The sequence below is a fragment of the Chiloscyllium plagiosum genome, unplaced genomic scaffold, assembly GCF_037043375.1.
Source record: "Chiloscyllium plagiosum isolate Xiang-an unplaced genomic scaffold, Cpla_swu_hap1 HiC_scaffold_14, whole genome shotgun sequence".
NCBI classification, from domain to species: Eukaryota; Metazoa; Chordata; class Chondrichthyes; order Orectolobiformes; family Hemiscylliidae; genus Chiloscyllium; species Chiloscyllium plagiosum.
Genome location: NW_028270152.1, coordinates 5,935,772 through 5,952,266, shown reverse-complemented (window position 1 = coordinate 5,952,266; position 16,495 = coordinate 5,935,772). Strand labels below are relative to the sequence as shown.

General features: G+C 52.6%; 1 protein-coding gene across 1 annotated transcript in view; it reads left to right on the top strand.

The window, feature by feature from the left end:
• Nucleotides 1–16,495, top strand: part of LOC122559235 (uncharacterized) — a 182,351-nt gene that overhangs the window by 128,323 nt on the left and 37,533 nt on the right. Inside the window, exon 24 of the mRNA XM_087994570.1 lies at nt 7,008–7,035. Coding sequence (XP_087850696.1) covers nt 7,008–7,035 — 28 coding nt within the window. The remainder of the gene's footprint in view (nt 1–7,007; nt 7,036–16,495) is intronic.

Below are 16,495 nucleotides of genomic sequence, written 5' to 3'. Positions count from 1 at the left end.
CCGTCCATACCAGGCAACATCCTGGTGAACCTCCTCTGAACCGTCTCCAAAGCATCCACATCCTTTTGGTAATGTGGTGACCAGAACTGTACACAGTATTCCAAATGTGGCTGAACCAAAGTCTTATATAACTCTAACATGACCTGCCAACACTTGTACTCAATACCCTATCTGATGAAGGAAAGCATGCTGTATGCCTTCTTGACCACTCTACTGACCTGTGTTGCTACCTTCAGCGAATAATGGACCTGAACACCCAGATCTCTATGTACTTTTCCCCAGGACTTTTCCATTTACTGTATTGTTCTCTCTTGAATTGGATCTTCCAAAATGTATCACCTCACATTTGTCCGGATTGAACTCTATCTGCCATTTCTCTGCCCGACTCTCCAATCTATCTATAATCTGCTGTATTCTCTGACAGTCCCTTTCACTATCTGCTACTCAACCAATCTTAGTGTCATCTGCAAACTTGCTAATGAGGTAACCTACACCTTCCTCCAGATCATTTCTGTATATTACAAACAACAGTGGCCCCAGCACAGATCCCTGTGGGACACCACTGGGCACAGGGCTCCAATTTGAGAAGCTCCCTTCCACTCCTACTCTCTGTCTCCTGCTGCCCAGCCAGTTCTCTATCCATCTCGCTAGAACACCCTGGACCCCATGCACCTTCACCTTTTCCATCAGCCGACCATGGGGAACCCTAACAAATGCCTTACTAAGGTCCATGTATATGACATCTACAGCTCTTCCCTCATCAATCAACTTTGTCACTTGCTCAAAGAATTCTTTTTGGTTTGTAATACATTACCTTCCCCGCGCAAAATCATGTTGCCTATTTTCTTCCATTGGGTATATATCCTATCCCTTAGTGTCTTCTCCAGCAGCTTCCCTGCCACTGATGTCAGCTCACCAGTCTATAATTACCCAAATTATCCCTACTTTCATTCTTAAACAACATTAGCAATTCTCCTGTCCTCCAGGACCTCACCTGTGTTCAAGGATGCTGCAAAGATATCTGTTAAAACCCCAGCTATTTCCTCTCTCGCTTCCCTCAGTAACCTGGGATAGATTCCATCCGGACCTGGGACTTGTCCACCTTAATGCCTTTTAGAATACCCAACACTTCCTCCCTCCTTACATCGACTTGACCGAGAATAATCAAAGTTGTGTTGGTCTGAATGTAATCTGAGTCCATGTGGGATCATTTGGTTCCGTAGGCAGACACTGAGGAAGGAGATGTGACTGTGCCAGTGAGTCTGTTTCAGGACGTGGCTGGAGAGCTTCAGGGCTGAGGAGATCATTTGGGGGGTGCAGTGAGAGAGAGACACTCACTGAGATCCTTGTTGAGAGAGGAGGAGAAGAACTACTTCAAGATGGGCATCCTTGGAAGAGGATTTGCACTGAGGTTAAAATCAACGAGGAGAAAGTGATGACTGCAGATGCTGGAGATCAGAGTTGAGAATATAGTGCTGGAAAAGCACAGCAGGTCAGGCAGCATCCAAGGAGCAGGAGAATCGACATTTTGGACAAAAGCCCTTCATTAGGAATCCTCACCACACTCTCGACTCTAATCTCCAGCATCTGCAGTCCTCACTTTCGCCTCGAGTAATCAAAGATCTATCCTTAACCTCAACACCCACCATGTCTCTCTCCTCGCTGAATACTAATGCAAAGTACTCGTTAAGAATCTCACTCCTTTTCTCTGACTCCACACATAATTTTCCACTATTGTCCTTGAATGGGCCAACCCTTTCTCTAGTTACTCTCTAATAAAATGCGTTGGGATTTTCCTTAACCCTGCTCGCTAAGGATACCTTATGACCACTTTTAACCCTCTTAATTCCTCGTTTCAGATTGGTCCTACATTCCCGATATTCTTCCAAAGCTTCATCTGTCTTCAGTCGCCTAAACCTTGTGTATGTTTCCTTTTCCCTCTTAGCTAGTCTCACAATTTCACCCATCATCCATGGTTCCCTAATCTTACCATTTCTATCCCTCATTTTCAGTGGGACATGTCTCTCCTGAACTCTAATCGACATCTCTTTAAAAGCCTCCCACGTATCGAATGTGGATTTACCTTCAAACAGCTGTTCCCAATCCATATTCCCAGATCCTGCCGAATTTTGCAATAGTTGGCCTTTCCCCAATTTAGCATTCTTCCTTTAGGACCACTCTCGTCTTTATCCATGAGGATCCTAAAGCTTATGGAATTGTGATCACTGTTCCCAAAGTAATCCCTTACTGAAACTTCACCCACCTGGCCGGGCTCATTCCCCAACACCAGGCCCCTGCCCAAGTTGGACTATTTACAAACTGCTCTAGAAACCCCTCCTGGATGCTCCTTACAAATTCTGCTCCATCCAAACCTCTTAACACTAAGTGAATCCCAGTCAATGTTGGGAAAATTAAAATCTCCTATCACCACCACCCTGTTGCTCCTACATCTTTCCATAATCTGTTTACAGATTTGTACCTCTATCTCACGCTCTCTGTTGGGCGGCCTGTAATACTTTGTTACCGCACCCTTCCCATTTCTCTGCCCATATTGCCTCACTGCTTGAGTCCTCCATAGTACCCTCCTTCAGCACGACTGTGATATCCTCTCTGACCAGTTATGTAACTCCTCCAGCCCTTTTACCTCCTTCTCTATCCCGCCTGAAGCATCAATATCCAGGCCAATCATGCCCTGCCCTTAACCATGTCTCAGTAATAGCAATAACATCATACTCCCTGGTGCTAATCCAAGCCCTAAGTTCATCTGCCTTACCTAGTACACTTCTCACATTAAAACAAATGCACCTCAGACAGAAGGGTGTGTCTCTTTGTGTCCATCATCTGCTCCCTGCCTCCTCTTCCCCTTAGTCACACTGACTTCATGATCTAGTTCCTTACAGGCTTTAGTTGCTACCTCTTTCCTGTCCACTAACCGCCTCATTTGGTTGCCATCTCCCTGCCACTTTAGTTTAAACCCTCCCCAACAGCGTTAGCAGAAGACCCCCCCCCCCCCCCAAGGACATTGGATCCAGTCTGGCCCAGGTGTAGATCGTCCAATTTGTAATAGTCCCACCTCCCCCAGAACCAATCCCAATGTCCCAAAAATCTGAACCCCTCCCTCCTGCACCACCTCTCAAACCACGCATTCATCCAGAATATTCTATCATTCCGACTCTGGCTGGCACGGGGCACTGGTAGCAATCCTGAGATTACTACCTCTGAGGTCCTACTTTTTAACTTGGCTCCTACCTCCTTAAATTCTTGTTGTAGGACCTCATCCCGTTTATTACCCGTATCACTGGTGCCATATGCACCCCCACGACTGGCTGTTCCCCCTCCCCCTTCAGAATGTTCTTCAGCCGATCAGTGACATCCCTGACCCGTGCACCTGGGAGGCAACATACCATTCGGGAATCTAGTTTGGACCACACCCCTCCCAATAGAATCCCCTCTGACTATAGCCCTTTCACTCTTTCTCCAGCCCTTCTGAACAGCAGAGCCAGCCACGGTGCCCTCCCCTGGTGAGCCATCTCCCCCAACAGTATCCAAAATGGTAGACCTGTTTTGGAGGGAGATGACCTGCACTGCCTTGCTGCTCTTCCTCTGCCTTTTGGTCACCCATTCACTGTCTCTGTCAGCAATCCTAACCTGCGGTGTGACCAGTTCACTAAAGGTGCTATCCATGATCCCCCGAGCATCGCGGATGCTCCACAGTGAGTCCATCCGCAGCTCCAGAGCCGTCATGTGGGTCAAACAAGAGCTGCAGCTGGACACACATCAGCCGCGTCCCCGAGCTCCCACTTTGACCAAGGGGAACACAACACTGGTCTGAGATCTCCTGCCTGTCTTCATCGTAAACTTAACTTAGTCTTAACTTAGATAACAGAAAAAGGAAGGAAAAGTTTTTAACCAATCAGACGATAAAAAAGAAATAGAAAAGCCTTACCTTACCAACACACCACAGAGTCTTTTCTTTGGTTACAGGAGGAGGGCGGGTGAGAGATATCACACGTGAATTAACTTGGGTTCAGCAGCTTCCAAATATATCAGTTAACTCACCTTCCCAGAGTGCACTCTCCCCACTCCCACTCAGCTCCTCACTCTCCCTGCATCCACTCAGCTCCTCACTCTCCCCACTCCAACTCAGCCCCTCACTCTCCCCACTCCCACTCAGCTCCTCACTCTCCCCACTCCCACTCAGCTCCTCACTCTCCCTGCATCCACTCAGCTCCTCACTCTCCCCACTCCCACTCAGCTCCTCACTCTCCCCACTCCCACTCAGCTCCTCACTCTCCCTGCATCCACTCAGCTCCTCACTCTCCCCACTCCAACTCAGCCCCTCACTCTCCCCACTCCAACTCAGCTGCTCACTCTCCCCGCTCCCACTCAGCTCCTCACTATCCCCAGTCCCACTCAGCTCCTCACTTTCCATGCACCCACTCAGCCCCTCACTCTCACCTCTCCCACTCAGCCCCTCACTCTCCCCCCTCCCACTCAGCCCCTCACTCTCCCCACTCCCCTCCAGCCCCTCACTCTCCCCGCTCCCACTCAGCTCCTCACTTTCCCTGCACCCGCTCAGCTCCTCACTCAGCTCGCTCCCCTCCAGCCCCTCACTCTCCCCCCTCCCACTCAGCCCCTCACTCTCACCTCTCCCACTCAGCCCCTCACTCTCCCCCTCCCACTCAGCCCCTCACGCTCCCCACTCCCCTCCAGCCCCTCACTCTCCCCCCTCCCACTCAGCTCCTGACTCTCCCCTCTCCCACTGCTGCTGCTACAAATGAAGCACTGTGTTAGCTCCCCCACTCCCCTCATGTTTCCCCCTGCTATGCCCCCTTCCCCTCGTGTCTCCCTCCCTCTCCCCTCTCCCCTCATGTTCCCCTCCACTTGCATTCCCCCCTCCCAACGTGCTTCCCGTCCTCTCATGTTTCTCTCCCTCTCCCCTCGCATTATCCCCTCCTCTCGTGTTGCCCCCTTCCCTTTTCTTCCCCCTCCCCTTGCCTTTCCGTCTCCCCTCACATTACCCCCTCCCCTCACATTACCCTCTCCCCTCATGCTCCTCCCTCGCATTCCTCCTCCCCTCGCATTCCCCCTCCCCTCACATTACCCCCTCCCCTCACATTACCCCCTCCCCTCACATTACCCCCTCCCCTCATGCTCCTCCCTCGCATTCCACCTCCCCTCGCATTCCCCCTCCCCTCGCATTCCCCCTCCCCTCACATTACCCCCTCCCCTCACATTCCCCCCTCCCCTCATGCTCCTCCCTCCCCCGGTGCCTCTGCCTGTGTGCCGGGCACTGGTTACCCACGGGCTGCTCCCTGCAGTCCCTTTCTCCGCAGCCTGCCTTTCCCAGATCCCCCTCGGACACGGGTTGGGAAGCTGGAGGCGTTGTTTTCCTCTCTCTCCTGTTCTCCTGACTCCATCAATCTCCGTGACCAGCTGAACCAGGTCTGTCCACTGTGTCAGAGTCACCTTTGACCCGACGATGAGCTTGCACTGACTGACCTGTGGCTTGTCTGGGACACGAACCTGAGACCCCGAACCCCCTAAACCCACCCCAACCTCAGCTGACCCACTGCTGAAACACTCCACTGTGTCTTTGTTCACTCAGGGTTTGACAATTCCTGCTATTCCCGTCACAAACCCGAGCTCATGCATAAGAAATAGGAACAGGAGTAGGCCATTCGGCCCCTCAACCCTGCTCTGCGGTTCAGAATCAGGAGCTTGAGACAAATAAACAGCAGATTCCAGAATCCAAAGTAGACAGGCAGCAGGCTGGAGGAACAGAGCAAGGCAGGCAGCATCAGGAGGGAGGGGAACACAGCAAGGCAGGCAGCATCAGGAGGGAGGGGAACACAGCAAGGCAGGCAGCATCAGGAGGGAGGGGAACACAGCAAGGCAGGACCCTTCTCCCCCTCCTGATGCTGCCTCCCTTGTTGTGTTCCTCCAGCCTGCTGCCTGTCTACTTTCAGTAGGATCCTGGCTTATCCGACATTCCTCACGCCCACTTCCTGCCCATTTCCTCTCAATTTCCCGATTAATCAAGAATCCCTCTCTCTTAGTCTTAAATATCCACAAGGACCCTGCCCCCACAGCTCTCTGTGGTAAGGAGTTCCACAGACTCTCAATCCTCTGAGAGAGGAAATTCCTCCCGATCTCAGTCAGAAACTGGTGCCCCTTTACTCTGAGACTGTACCCTCTGGTCCCAGACCCTCCCATGAGGGGAACCATCCTCTCAGCATTGACCCTGTCAAGCCCCTTCAGAATCCGACATGAGATCACCGCTCATTCTGCTAAACTCACATTCTGCTCCTGAAGTCCCGAGGCCCAGTTTCGACCATTTCCCCCTACTCCCACGCTCGCTGACCAGCACTGCCCCCTGGGACTGAGGTGACAGAACAGTGTTGCTGTCTAACGGTACCTGCTTCGCCACAGTCTCAGTTGTCGGAGGTGCAGTAACAGATTCCAGACTGAGCCTGAGATTTTATCTGTGTTGTTAATAAACTTCAAGATATCTGACTCAACAAGAACCCAGTCGAAATGGTGCATGTTACTCAGGCCTAATTTACGGGGAGCACATAGAACATATCACACTGGCAGTGATTTGATTTTTTTCAGAAACCGGTTCAGTTCCCACTTCCCCAAACCTCGACTTGAGAATCTAGCCCCTCTCGACAGCTGTACCATCCTCCAGGGCACTGCCCTCCAACACCTCTATTCTATATCGGTCCTGGCCTCTGTCTTTCTCAGTTGGCATCGCTCCATCGTTGACAAGCGTGCATTCAGGAATTCCCACCATAACCCTCTGATCCTCCAGCTCTACCCTCTCCGCAAAACCTTCGAGAAAGTTGGGAACACATTACGGAATATCTCCGTAAATGACTCAGAATCAAATCCGCTTTGAAATTGCTCCTCCACAAGGGTTCAGAGTGTTTTCCTCAAATAAGTATCGATATCCAAATGCAGGTTGTTGTTGTAGACTCACTGATGCCATTTGCTTCATTTCACAGAAATCCAGGAAAATCGCATCAGAGGCAGGTGAGCCCGAACCAGGTGACCTTTACCCTCGCCTACCTCTGTCCGACTGCCCTAACTGCTCATTGGGCGTGATCCCCACCCTCCCCCGTCCCTGGGAGTGTTTGATGGGGGACAGTGCAGAGAGAGCTTTACTATGTATCTAACCCCACACTGTCCCTGGGAGTGTTTTATGGGGACAGTGTAGAGGGAGCTTTACTCTGTATCTAACCCCGTGCTGTCCCTGTCCCTGGGAGTGTTTTATGGGGACAGTGTAGAGGGAGCTTTACTCTGTATCTAACCCCGTGCTGTCCATGTCCCTGGGACTGTTTGATGGGGGACAGTGTAGAGGGATCTTTACTCTGTATCTAACCCTACACTGTCCCTGGGAGTGTTTTATGGGGACAGTGTAGAGGGAGCTTTACTCTGTATCTAACCCCGTGCTGTCCATGTTCCTGGGACTGTTTGATGGGGGACAGTGTAGAGGGATCTTTACTCTGTATCTAACCCCACACTGTCCCTGGGAGTGTTTGATGGGGGACAGTGTAGAGGGAGCTTTACTCTGTATCTAACCACGTGCTGTCCCTGTCCCTGGGTGTGTTTGATGGGGGACAGTGTAGAGGGAGCTTTACTCTGTATCTAATTCCGTGCTGTCCCTGTCCTGAGAGTATTTGATGGGGACAGTGTAGAGAGAGCTTTACTCTGTATCTAACCCTGTGCTATCCCTTTCCTGGGAGCGTTTGATGGGGGAACAGTGTAGAGGGAGCTTTACTCTGTATCTAACCCCCTGCTATCCCTGCTGGGAGTGTTGGTGGGGGACAGTGTTGGTTTGAGGGGTTTTAACTTGGGTCATCGTTATGGAGATGAAATGTTGTGGACTAAGGAAAGACCAAATATCTGAATTTCTAAACTGTTTAACCAGTTTCCATGTGTTCCCTAATAAACTGGATTCTGGCACCAATAGATACAATCTCTGATTGAACCCTGAGGGCAGTTGGAATTATATGTCTCCACGTTGATTTGTTTAAACTCAGAGGAACACCAAGAGGGCGGAAGATTGATGCTGTGCCCTGCCCCATCACCCACACTATCACAGTGTTACCCCTGTCCCATCACACACACTATCACAGTGTTACCCCGGCCCCCTCACCCACACTATCACAGTGTTACCCCTATCCCATCACCCACACTATCACAGTGTTACCCCTGCTACATCACCCACACTATCACAGTGTTACCCCTGCCCCATCACCCACACTATCACAGTGTTACCCCGGCCCCCTCACCCACACTATCACAGTGTTACCCCTGCCCCATCACCCACACTATCACAGTGTTACCCCTGCCCCATCACCCACACAATCACAGTCTTACCCCTGTACCATCACCCACACTATCACAGTGTTACCCCTACCCTCTCACCCACACTATCACAGTGTTACCCCTGTCCCATCACCTACACTGTCACAGTGTTACCCCGGCCCCCTCACCCACACTATCACAGTGTTACCCCTGTCCCATCACCCACACTATCACAGTGTTACCCCTGCCCCATCACCCACACTATCACAGTGTTACCCCTACCCCCTCACCCACACTATCACAGTGTTACCCCTGTCCCATCACCCACACTATCACAGTGTTACCCCTGTCCCATCACCCACACTATCACAGTGTTACCCCTATCCCATCACCCACACTATCACAGTGTTACCCCTGTCCCATTGCCCACACTATCACAGTGTTACCCCGTCCCATCACCCACACTATCACAGTGTTACCCCTGTCCCATCACCCACACTATCACAGTGTTACCCCTGTCTCATCACCCACACTATCACAGTGTTACCCCTGGCCCATCACCCACACTATCACAGTGTTACCCCTGCCCCATCACCCACACTATCACAGTGTTACCCCTATCCCATCACCCACACTATCACAGTGTTACCCCTGCTACATCACCCACACTATCACAGTGTTACCCCTGTCCCATCACCCACACTATCACAGTGTTACCCCTGACCCATCAACCACACTATCACAGTGTTACCCCTGTCCCATCACCCACACTATCACAGTGTTACCCCTGTCCCATCACCCACACTATCACAGTGTTACCCCTATCCCATCACCCACACTATCACAGTGTTACCCCTGTCTCATCACCCACACTATCACAGTGTTACCCCTGGCCCATCACCCACACTATCACAGTGTTACCCCAGTCCCATCACCCACACTATCACAGTGTTACCCCTGTCCCATCACCCACACTATCACAGTGTTACCCCTATCCCATCACCCACACTATCACAGTGTTACCCCTGCTACATCACCCACACTATCACAGTGTTACCCCTGCTACATCACCCACACTATCACAGTGTTACCCCTATCCCATCACCCACACTATCACAGTGTTACCCCTGTCCCATCACCCACACTATCACAGTGTTACCCCTGTCCCATCACCCACACTATCACAGTGTTACCCCTGTCCCATCACCCACACTATCACAGTGTTACCCCTGCCCCATCACCGACACTATCACAGTGTTACCCCTGCCCCATCACCCACACTATCACAGTGTTACCCCTCCCCCTCACCCACACTATCACAGTGTTACCCCTGTCCCATCACCCACACTATCACAGTGTTACCCCTGCCCCATCACCCACACTATCACAGTGTTACCCCTATCCCATCACCCACACTATCACAGTGTTACCCCTGCCCCATCACCCACACTATCACAGTGTTAACCCGGCCCCCTCACCCACACTATCACAGTGTTAACCCTGCCCCATCACCCACACTATCACAGTGTTAACCCTGCCCCATCACCCACACTATCACAGTGTTACCCCTGTCCCATCACCGACACTATCACAGTGTTACCCCTGCCCCATCACCCACACTATCACAGTGTTACCCCTCCCCCTCACCCACACTATCACAGTGTTACCCCTGTCCCATCACACACACTATCACAGTGTTACCCCTGTCCCATCACCCACACTATCACAGTGTTACCCCTGCCCCATCACCCACACTATCACAGTGTTAACCCGGCCCCCTCACCCACACTATCACAGTGTTATCCCTGTCCCATCACCCACACTATCACAGTGTTACCCATGTCCCATCACCCACACTATCACAGTGTTACCCCTGTCCCATCACCCACACTATCACAGTGTTACCCCTGCCCCATCACCCACACTATCACAGTGTTAACCCGGCCCCCTCACCCACACTATCACAGTGTTACCCCAATCCCATCACCCACACTATCACAGTGTTACCCTTATCCCATCACCCACACTATCACAGTGTTACCCCTGTCCCATCACCCACACTATCACAGTGTTACCCCTGCCCCATCACCCACACTATCACAGTGTTACCCCGGCCCCCTCACCCACACTATCACAGTGTTACCCCTGCCCCCTCACCCACACTCTCACAGTGTTACCCCTACCCCATCACCCACACTATCACAGTGTTACCCCTGTCGCATCACCCACACTATCACAGTGTTACCCCTGTCCCATCACCCACACTATCACAGTGTTACCCCTATCCCATCACCCACACTATCACAGTGTTACACCTGTCCCATCACCCACACTATCACAGTGTTATCCCTGCCCCATCACCCACACTATCACAGTGTTACCCCTGTCCCATCACCTACACTATCACAGTGTTACCTCTACCCCCTCACCCACACTATCACAGTGTTACCCCTGTCCCATCACCCACACTATCACAGTGTTACCCCTGTCCCATCACCCACACTATCACAGTGTTACCTCTGCCCCATCACCCACACTATCACAGTGTTACCCCGGCTCCCTCACCCACACTATCACAGTGTTACTCCTGTCCCATCACCCACACTATCACAGTGTTACCCCTATCCCATCACCCACACTATCACAGTGTTACCCTTATCCCATCACCCACACTATCACAGTGTTACCCCTACCCCATCACCCACACTATCACAGTGTTACCCCTGCCCCATCACCCACACTATCACAGTGTTACCTCTGCCCCATCACCCACACTATCAAAGTGTTACCCCTGTCCCATCACCCACACTATCACAGTGTTACCCCTGCCCCATCACCCACACTATCACAGTGTTAACCCGGCCCCCTCACCCACACTATCACAGTGTTACCTCTGCCCCATCACCCACACTATCACAGTGTTACCCCTACCCCCTCACCCACACTATCACAGTGTTACCCCTGTCCCATCACCCACACTATCACAGTGTTACCCCTGCCCCATCACCCTCACTATCACAGTGTTACCCCTACCCCCTCACCCACACTATCACAGTGTTACCGCTGCCCCATCACCCACACTATCACAGTGTTACCCCGGCCCCCTCACCCACACCATCACAGTGTTACCCCGGCCCCCTCACCCACACTATCACAGTGTTACCCCTGCCCCATCAACCACACTATCACAGTGTTACCCCTGCCCCATCACCCACACTATCACAGTGTTACCCCTGCCCCATCACCCACACGATCACAGTGTTACCCCTGTTCCATCACCCACACTATCACAGTGGTACCCCTATCCCATCACCCACACTATCACAGTGTTACCCCTGCCCCATCACCTACACTATCACAGTGTTACCCCTGCCCCATCAACCACACTATCACAGTGTTACCCCTGCCCCATCACCCACACTATCACAGTGCTACCCCTGTCCCATCACCCACACTATCACATGTTACCCCTGCCCCATCACCCACGCTATCACAGTGTTACCCCTGCCCCATCACCCACACTATCACATGTTACCCCTGCCCCATCACCCACACTATCACAGTGTTACCCCTGCACCATCACCCACACTATCACAGTGCTACCCCTGTCCCATCATCCACACTATCACAGTGTTACCCCTATCCCATCACCCAAACTATCACAGTGTTACCCCTGTCCCATCACCTACACTATCACAGTGTTACCCCTACCCCCTCACCCACACTATCACAGTGTTACCCCTGTCCCATCACCCACACTATCACAGTGTTACCCCTGTCCCATCACCCACACTATCACAGTGTTACCCCTGCCCCATCACCCACACTATCACAGTGTTACCCCGGCTCCCTCACCCACACTATCACAGTGTTACCCCTGTCCCATCACCCACACTATCACAGTGTTACCCCTATCCCATCACCCACACTATCACAGTGTTACCCTTATCCCATCACCCACACTCTCACAGTGTTACCCCTATCCCATCACCCTCACTATCACAGTGTTACCCCTGCCCCATCACCCACACTATCACAGTGTTACCTCTGCCCCATCACCCACACTATCACAGTGTTACCCCTGTCCCATCACCCACACTATCACAGTGTTACCCCTGCCCCATCACGCACACTATCACAGTGTTAACCCGGCCCCCTCACCCACACTATCACAGTGTTACCTCTGCCCCATCACCCACACTATCACAGTGTTACCCCTGTCCCATCACCGACACTATCACAGTGTTACCCCTGCCCCATCACCCACACTATCACAGTGTTACCCCTACCCCCTCACCCACACTATCACAGTGTTACCCCTGTCCCATCACCCACACTATCACAGTGTTACCCCTATCCCATCACCCACACTATCACAGTGTTACCCCTACACCCTCACCCACACTATCACAGTGTTACCCCTGTCCCATCACCCACACTATCACAGTGTTACCCCTGCCCCATCACCCACACTATCACAGTGTTACCCCTACCCCCTCACCCACACTATCACAGTGTTACCGCTGCCCCATCACCCACACTATCACAGTGTTACCCCGGCCCCCTCACCCACACCATCACAGTGTTACCCCGGCCCCCTCACCCACACTATCACAGTGTTACCCCTGCCCCATCAACCACACGATCACAGTGTTACCCCTGTTCCATCACCCACACTATCACAGTGGTACCCCTATCCCATCACCCACACTATCACAGTGTTATCCCTGCCCCATCACCTACACTATCACAGTGTTACCCCTGCCCCATCAACCACACTATCACAGTGTTACCCCTGCCCCATCACCCACACTATCACAGTGCTACCCCTGTCCCATCACCCACACTATCACATGTTACCCCTGCCCCATCACCCACGCTATCACAGTGTTACCCCTGCCCCATCACCCACACTATCACATGTTACCCCTGCCCCATCACCCACACTATCACAGTGTTACCCCTGCCCCATCACCCACACTATCACAGTGCTACCCCTGTCCCATCATCCACACTATCACAGTGTTACCCCTATCCCATCACCCACACTATCACAGTGCTACCCCTATCCCATCACCCACACTATCACAGTGTTACCCCTGTCCCATCACCCACACTATCACAGTGTTACCCCTGCCCCATCACCCACACTATCACAGTGTTACCCCTGCCCCATCACCCACACTATCACAGTGTTACCCCTGCCCCATCAACCACACTATCACAGTGTTACCCCTGCCCCATCACCCACACTATCACAGTGCTACCCCTGTCCCATCACCCACACTATCACATGTTACCCCTGCCCCATCACCCACACTATCACAGTGTTACCCCTGCCCCCTCACCCACACTATCACAGTGTTACCCCTGTCCCATCACCCACACTATCACAGTGTTATCCCTGTCCCATCACCCACACTATCACAGTGTTACCCCTGTCCCATCACCCACACTATCACAGTGTTACACCTGCCCCATCACCCACACTATCACAGTGTTACCCCGGCCCCCTCACCCACACTATCACAGTGTTACCCCGGCCCCCTCACCCACACTATCACAGTGTTACCCCTGCCCCATCACCCACACTATCACAGTGTTACCCCTGCCCCATCACCCACACTATCACAGTGTTACCCCTGTCCCATCACCCACATTATCACAGTGTTACCCCGGCTCCCTCACCCACACTATCACAGTGTTATCCCTGTCCCATCACCCACACTATCACAGTGTTACCCCTATCCCATCACCCACACTATCACAGTGTTACCCCTGTCCCATCACCCACACTATCACAGTGTTACCCCTGTCCCATCACCCACACTATCACAGTGTTACCCCTGTCCCATCACCACACTATCACAGTGTTACCCCGGCTCCCTCACCCACACTATCACAGTGTTATCCCTGTCCCATCACCCACACTGTCACAGTGTTACCCCTATCCCATCACCCACACTATCACAGTGTTACCCCTATCCCATCACCCACACTATCACAGTGTTACCCCTGCCCCATCACCCACACTATCACAGTGTTACCCCTGTCCCATCACCCACACTATCACAGTGTTACCCCTGTCCCATCACCCACACTATCACAGTGTTACCCCTATCCCATCACCCACACTATCACAGTGTTACCCCTGCCCCATCACCCACACTATCACAGTGTTACCCCTGTCCCATCACCCACACTATCACAGTGTTACCCCTGTCCCATCACCCACACTATCACAGTGTTACCCCTGCCCCATCACCCACACTATCACAGTCTTACCCCGGCCCCCTCACCCACACTATCACAGTGTTACCCCTGCCCCATCACCCACACTATCACAGTGTTACCCCTGCCCCATCACCCACACTATCACAGTGTTACCCCTGCCCCATCACCCACACTATCACAGTCTTACCCCTGTCCCATCACCCACACTATCACAGTGTTACCCCTGTCCCATCACCCACACTATCACAGTGTTACCCCTACCCCATCACCCACACTCTCACAGTGTTACCCCTGTCCCATCACCCACACTATCGCAGTGTTACCCCGGCCCCCTCACCCACACTATCACAGTGTTACCCCTGACCCATCACCCACACTATCACAGTGTTACCCCTATCCCATCACCCACACTATCTCAGTGTTACCCCTGCCCCATCACCCACACTATCACAGTGTTACCCCGGCCCCCTCACCCCCACTATCACAGTGTTACCCCTGTCCCATCACCCACACTATCACAGTGTTACCCCTGTCCCATCACCCACACTATCACAGTGTTACCCCGGCCCCATCACCCACACTATCACAGTGTTACCCCTACCCCATCACCCACACTATCACAGTGTTACCCCGGCCCCATCACCCACACTATCACAGTGTTACCCCTGACCCATCACCCACACTATCACAGTGTTACCCCTATCCCATCACCCACACTATCTCAGTGTTACCCCTGCCCCATCACCCACACTATCACAGTGTTACCCCTGCCCCATCACCCACACTATCACAGTGTTACCCGTATCCCATCACCCACACTATCACAGTGTTACCCCTGTCCCATCACACACACTATCACAGTGTTACCCCTGCCCCATCACCCACACTATCACAGTGTTACCCCTACCCCATCACCCAAACTATCACTGTGTTACCCCTATCCCATCACCCACACTATCACAGTGTTACCCCTGCCCCATCACCCACACTATCACAGTGTTACCCCTGCCCCATCACCCACACTAACACAGTGTTACCCCTACACCCTCACCCACACTATCACAGTGTTACCCCTGTCCCATCACCCACACTATCACAGTGTTACCCCTGTCCCATCACCCAAACTATCACAGTGTTACCCCTGCCCCATCACCCACACTATCACAGTGTTAACCCGGCCCCCTCACCCACACTATCACAGTGTTACCCCTGTCCCATCACCCACACTATCACAGTGTTACCCCTGTCCCATCACCCACACTATCACAGTGTTACCCCTGCCCCATCACCCACACTGACACAGTGTTACCCCTACCCCCTCACCCACACTATCACAGTGTTACCCCTGTCCCATCACCGACACTATCACAGTGTTACCCCTGCCCCATCACCCACACTAACACAGTGTTACCCCTACCCCCTCACCCACACTATCACAGTGTTACCCCTGTCCCATCACCCACACTATCACAGTGTTACCCCTGTCCCATCACCCACACTATCACAGTGTTCCCCCTGCCCCATCACCCACACTATCACAGTGTTACCCCAATCCCATCAACCACACTATCACAGTGTTACCCTAATCCCATCACCCACACTATCACAGTGTTACCCCTGTCCCATCACCCACACTATCACAGTGTTTCCCCTGCCCCATCACCCACACTATCACAGTGTTACCCCGGCCCCCTCACCCACACTATCACAGTGTTACCCCGGCCCCCTCACCCACACTATCACAGTGTTACCCCTGCCCCATCACCCACACTATCATAGTGTTACCCCTGCCCCATCACCCACACTATCACAGTGTTACCCCTGCCCCATCACCCACACTATCACAGTGTTACCCCTGCCCCATCACCCACACTATCACAGTGTTACCCCTGCCCCATCACCCACACTATCACAGTGTTACCCCTGTCCCATCACCCACACTATCACA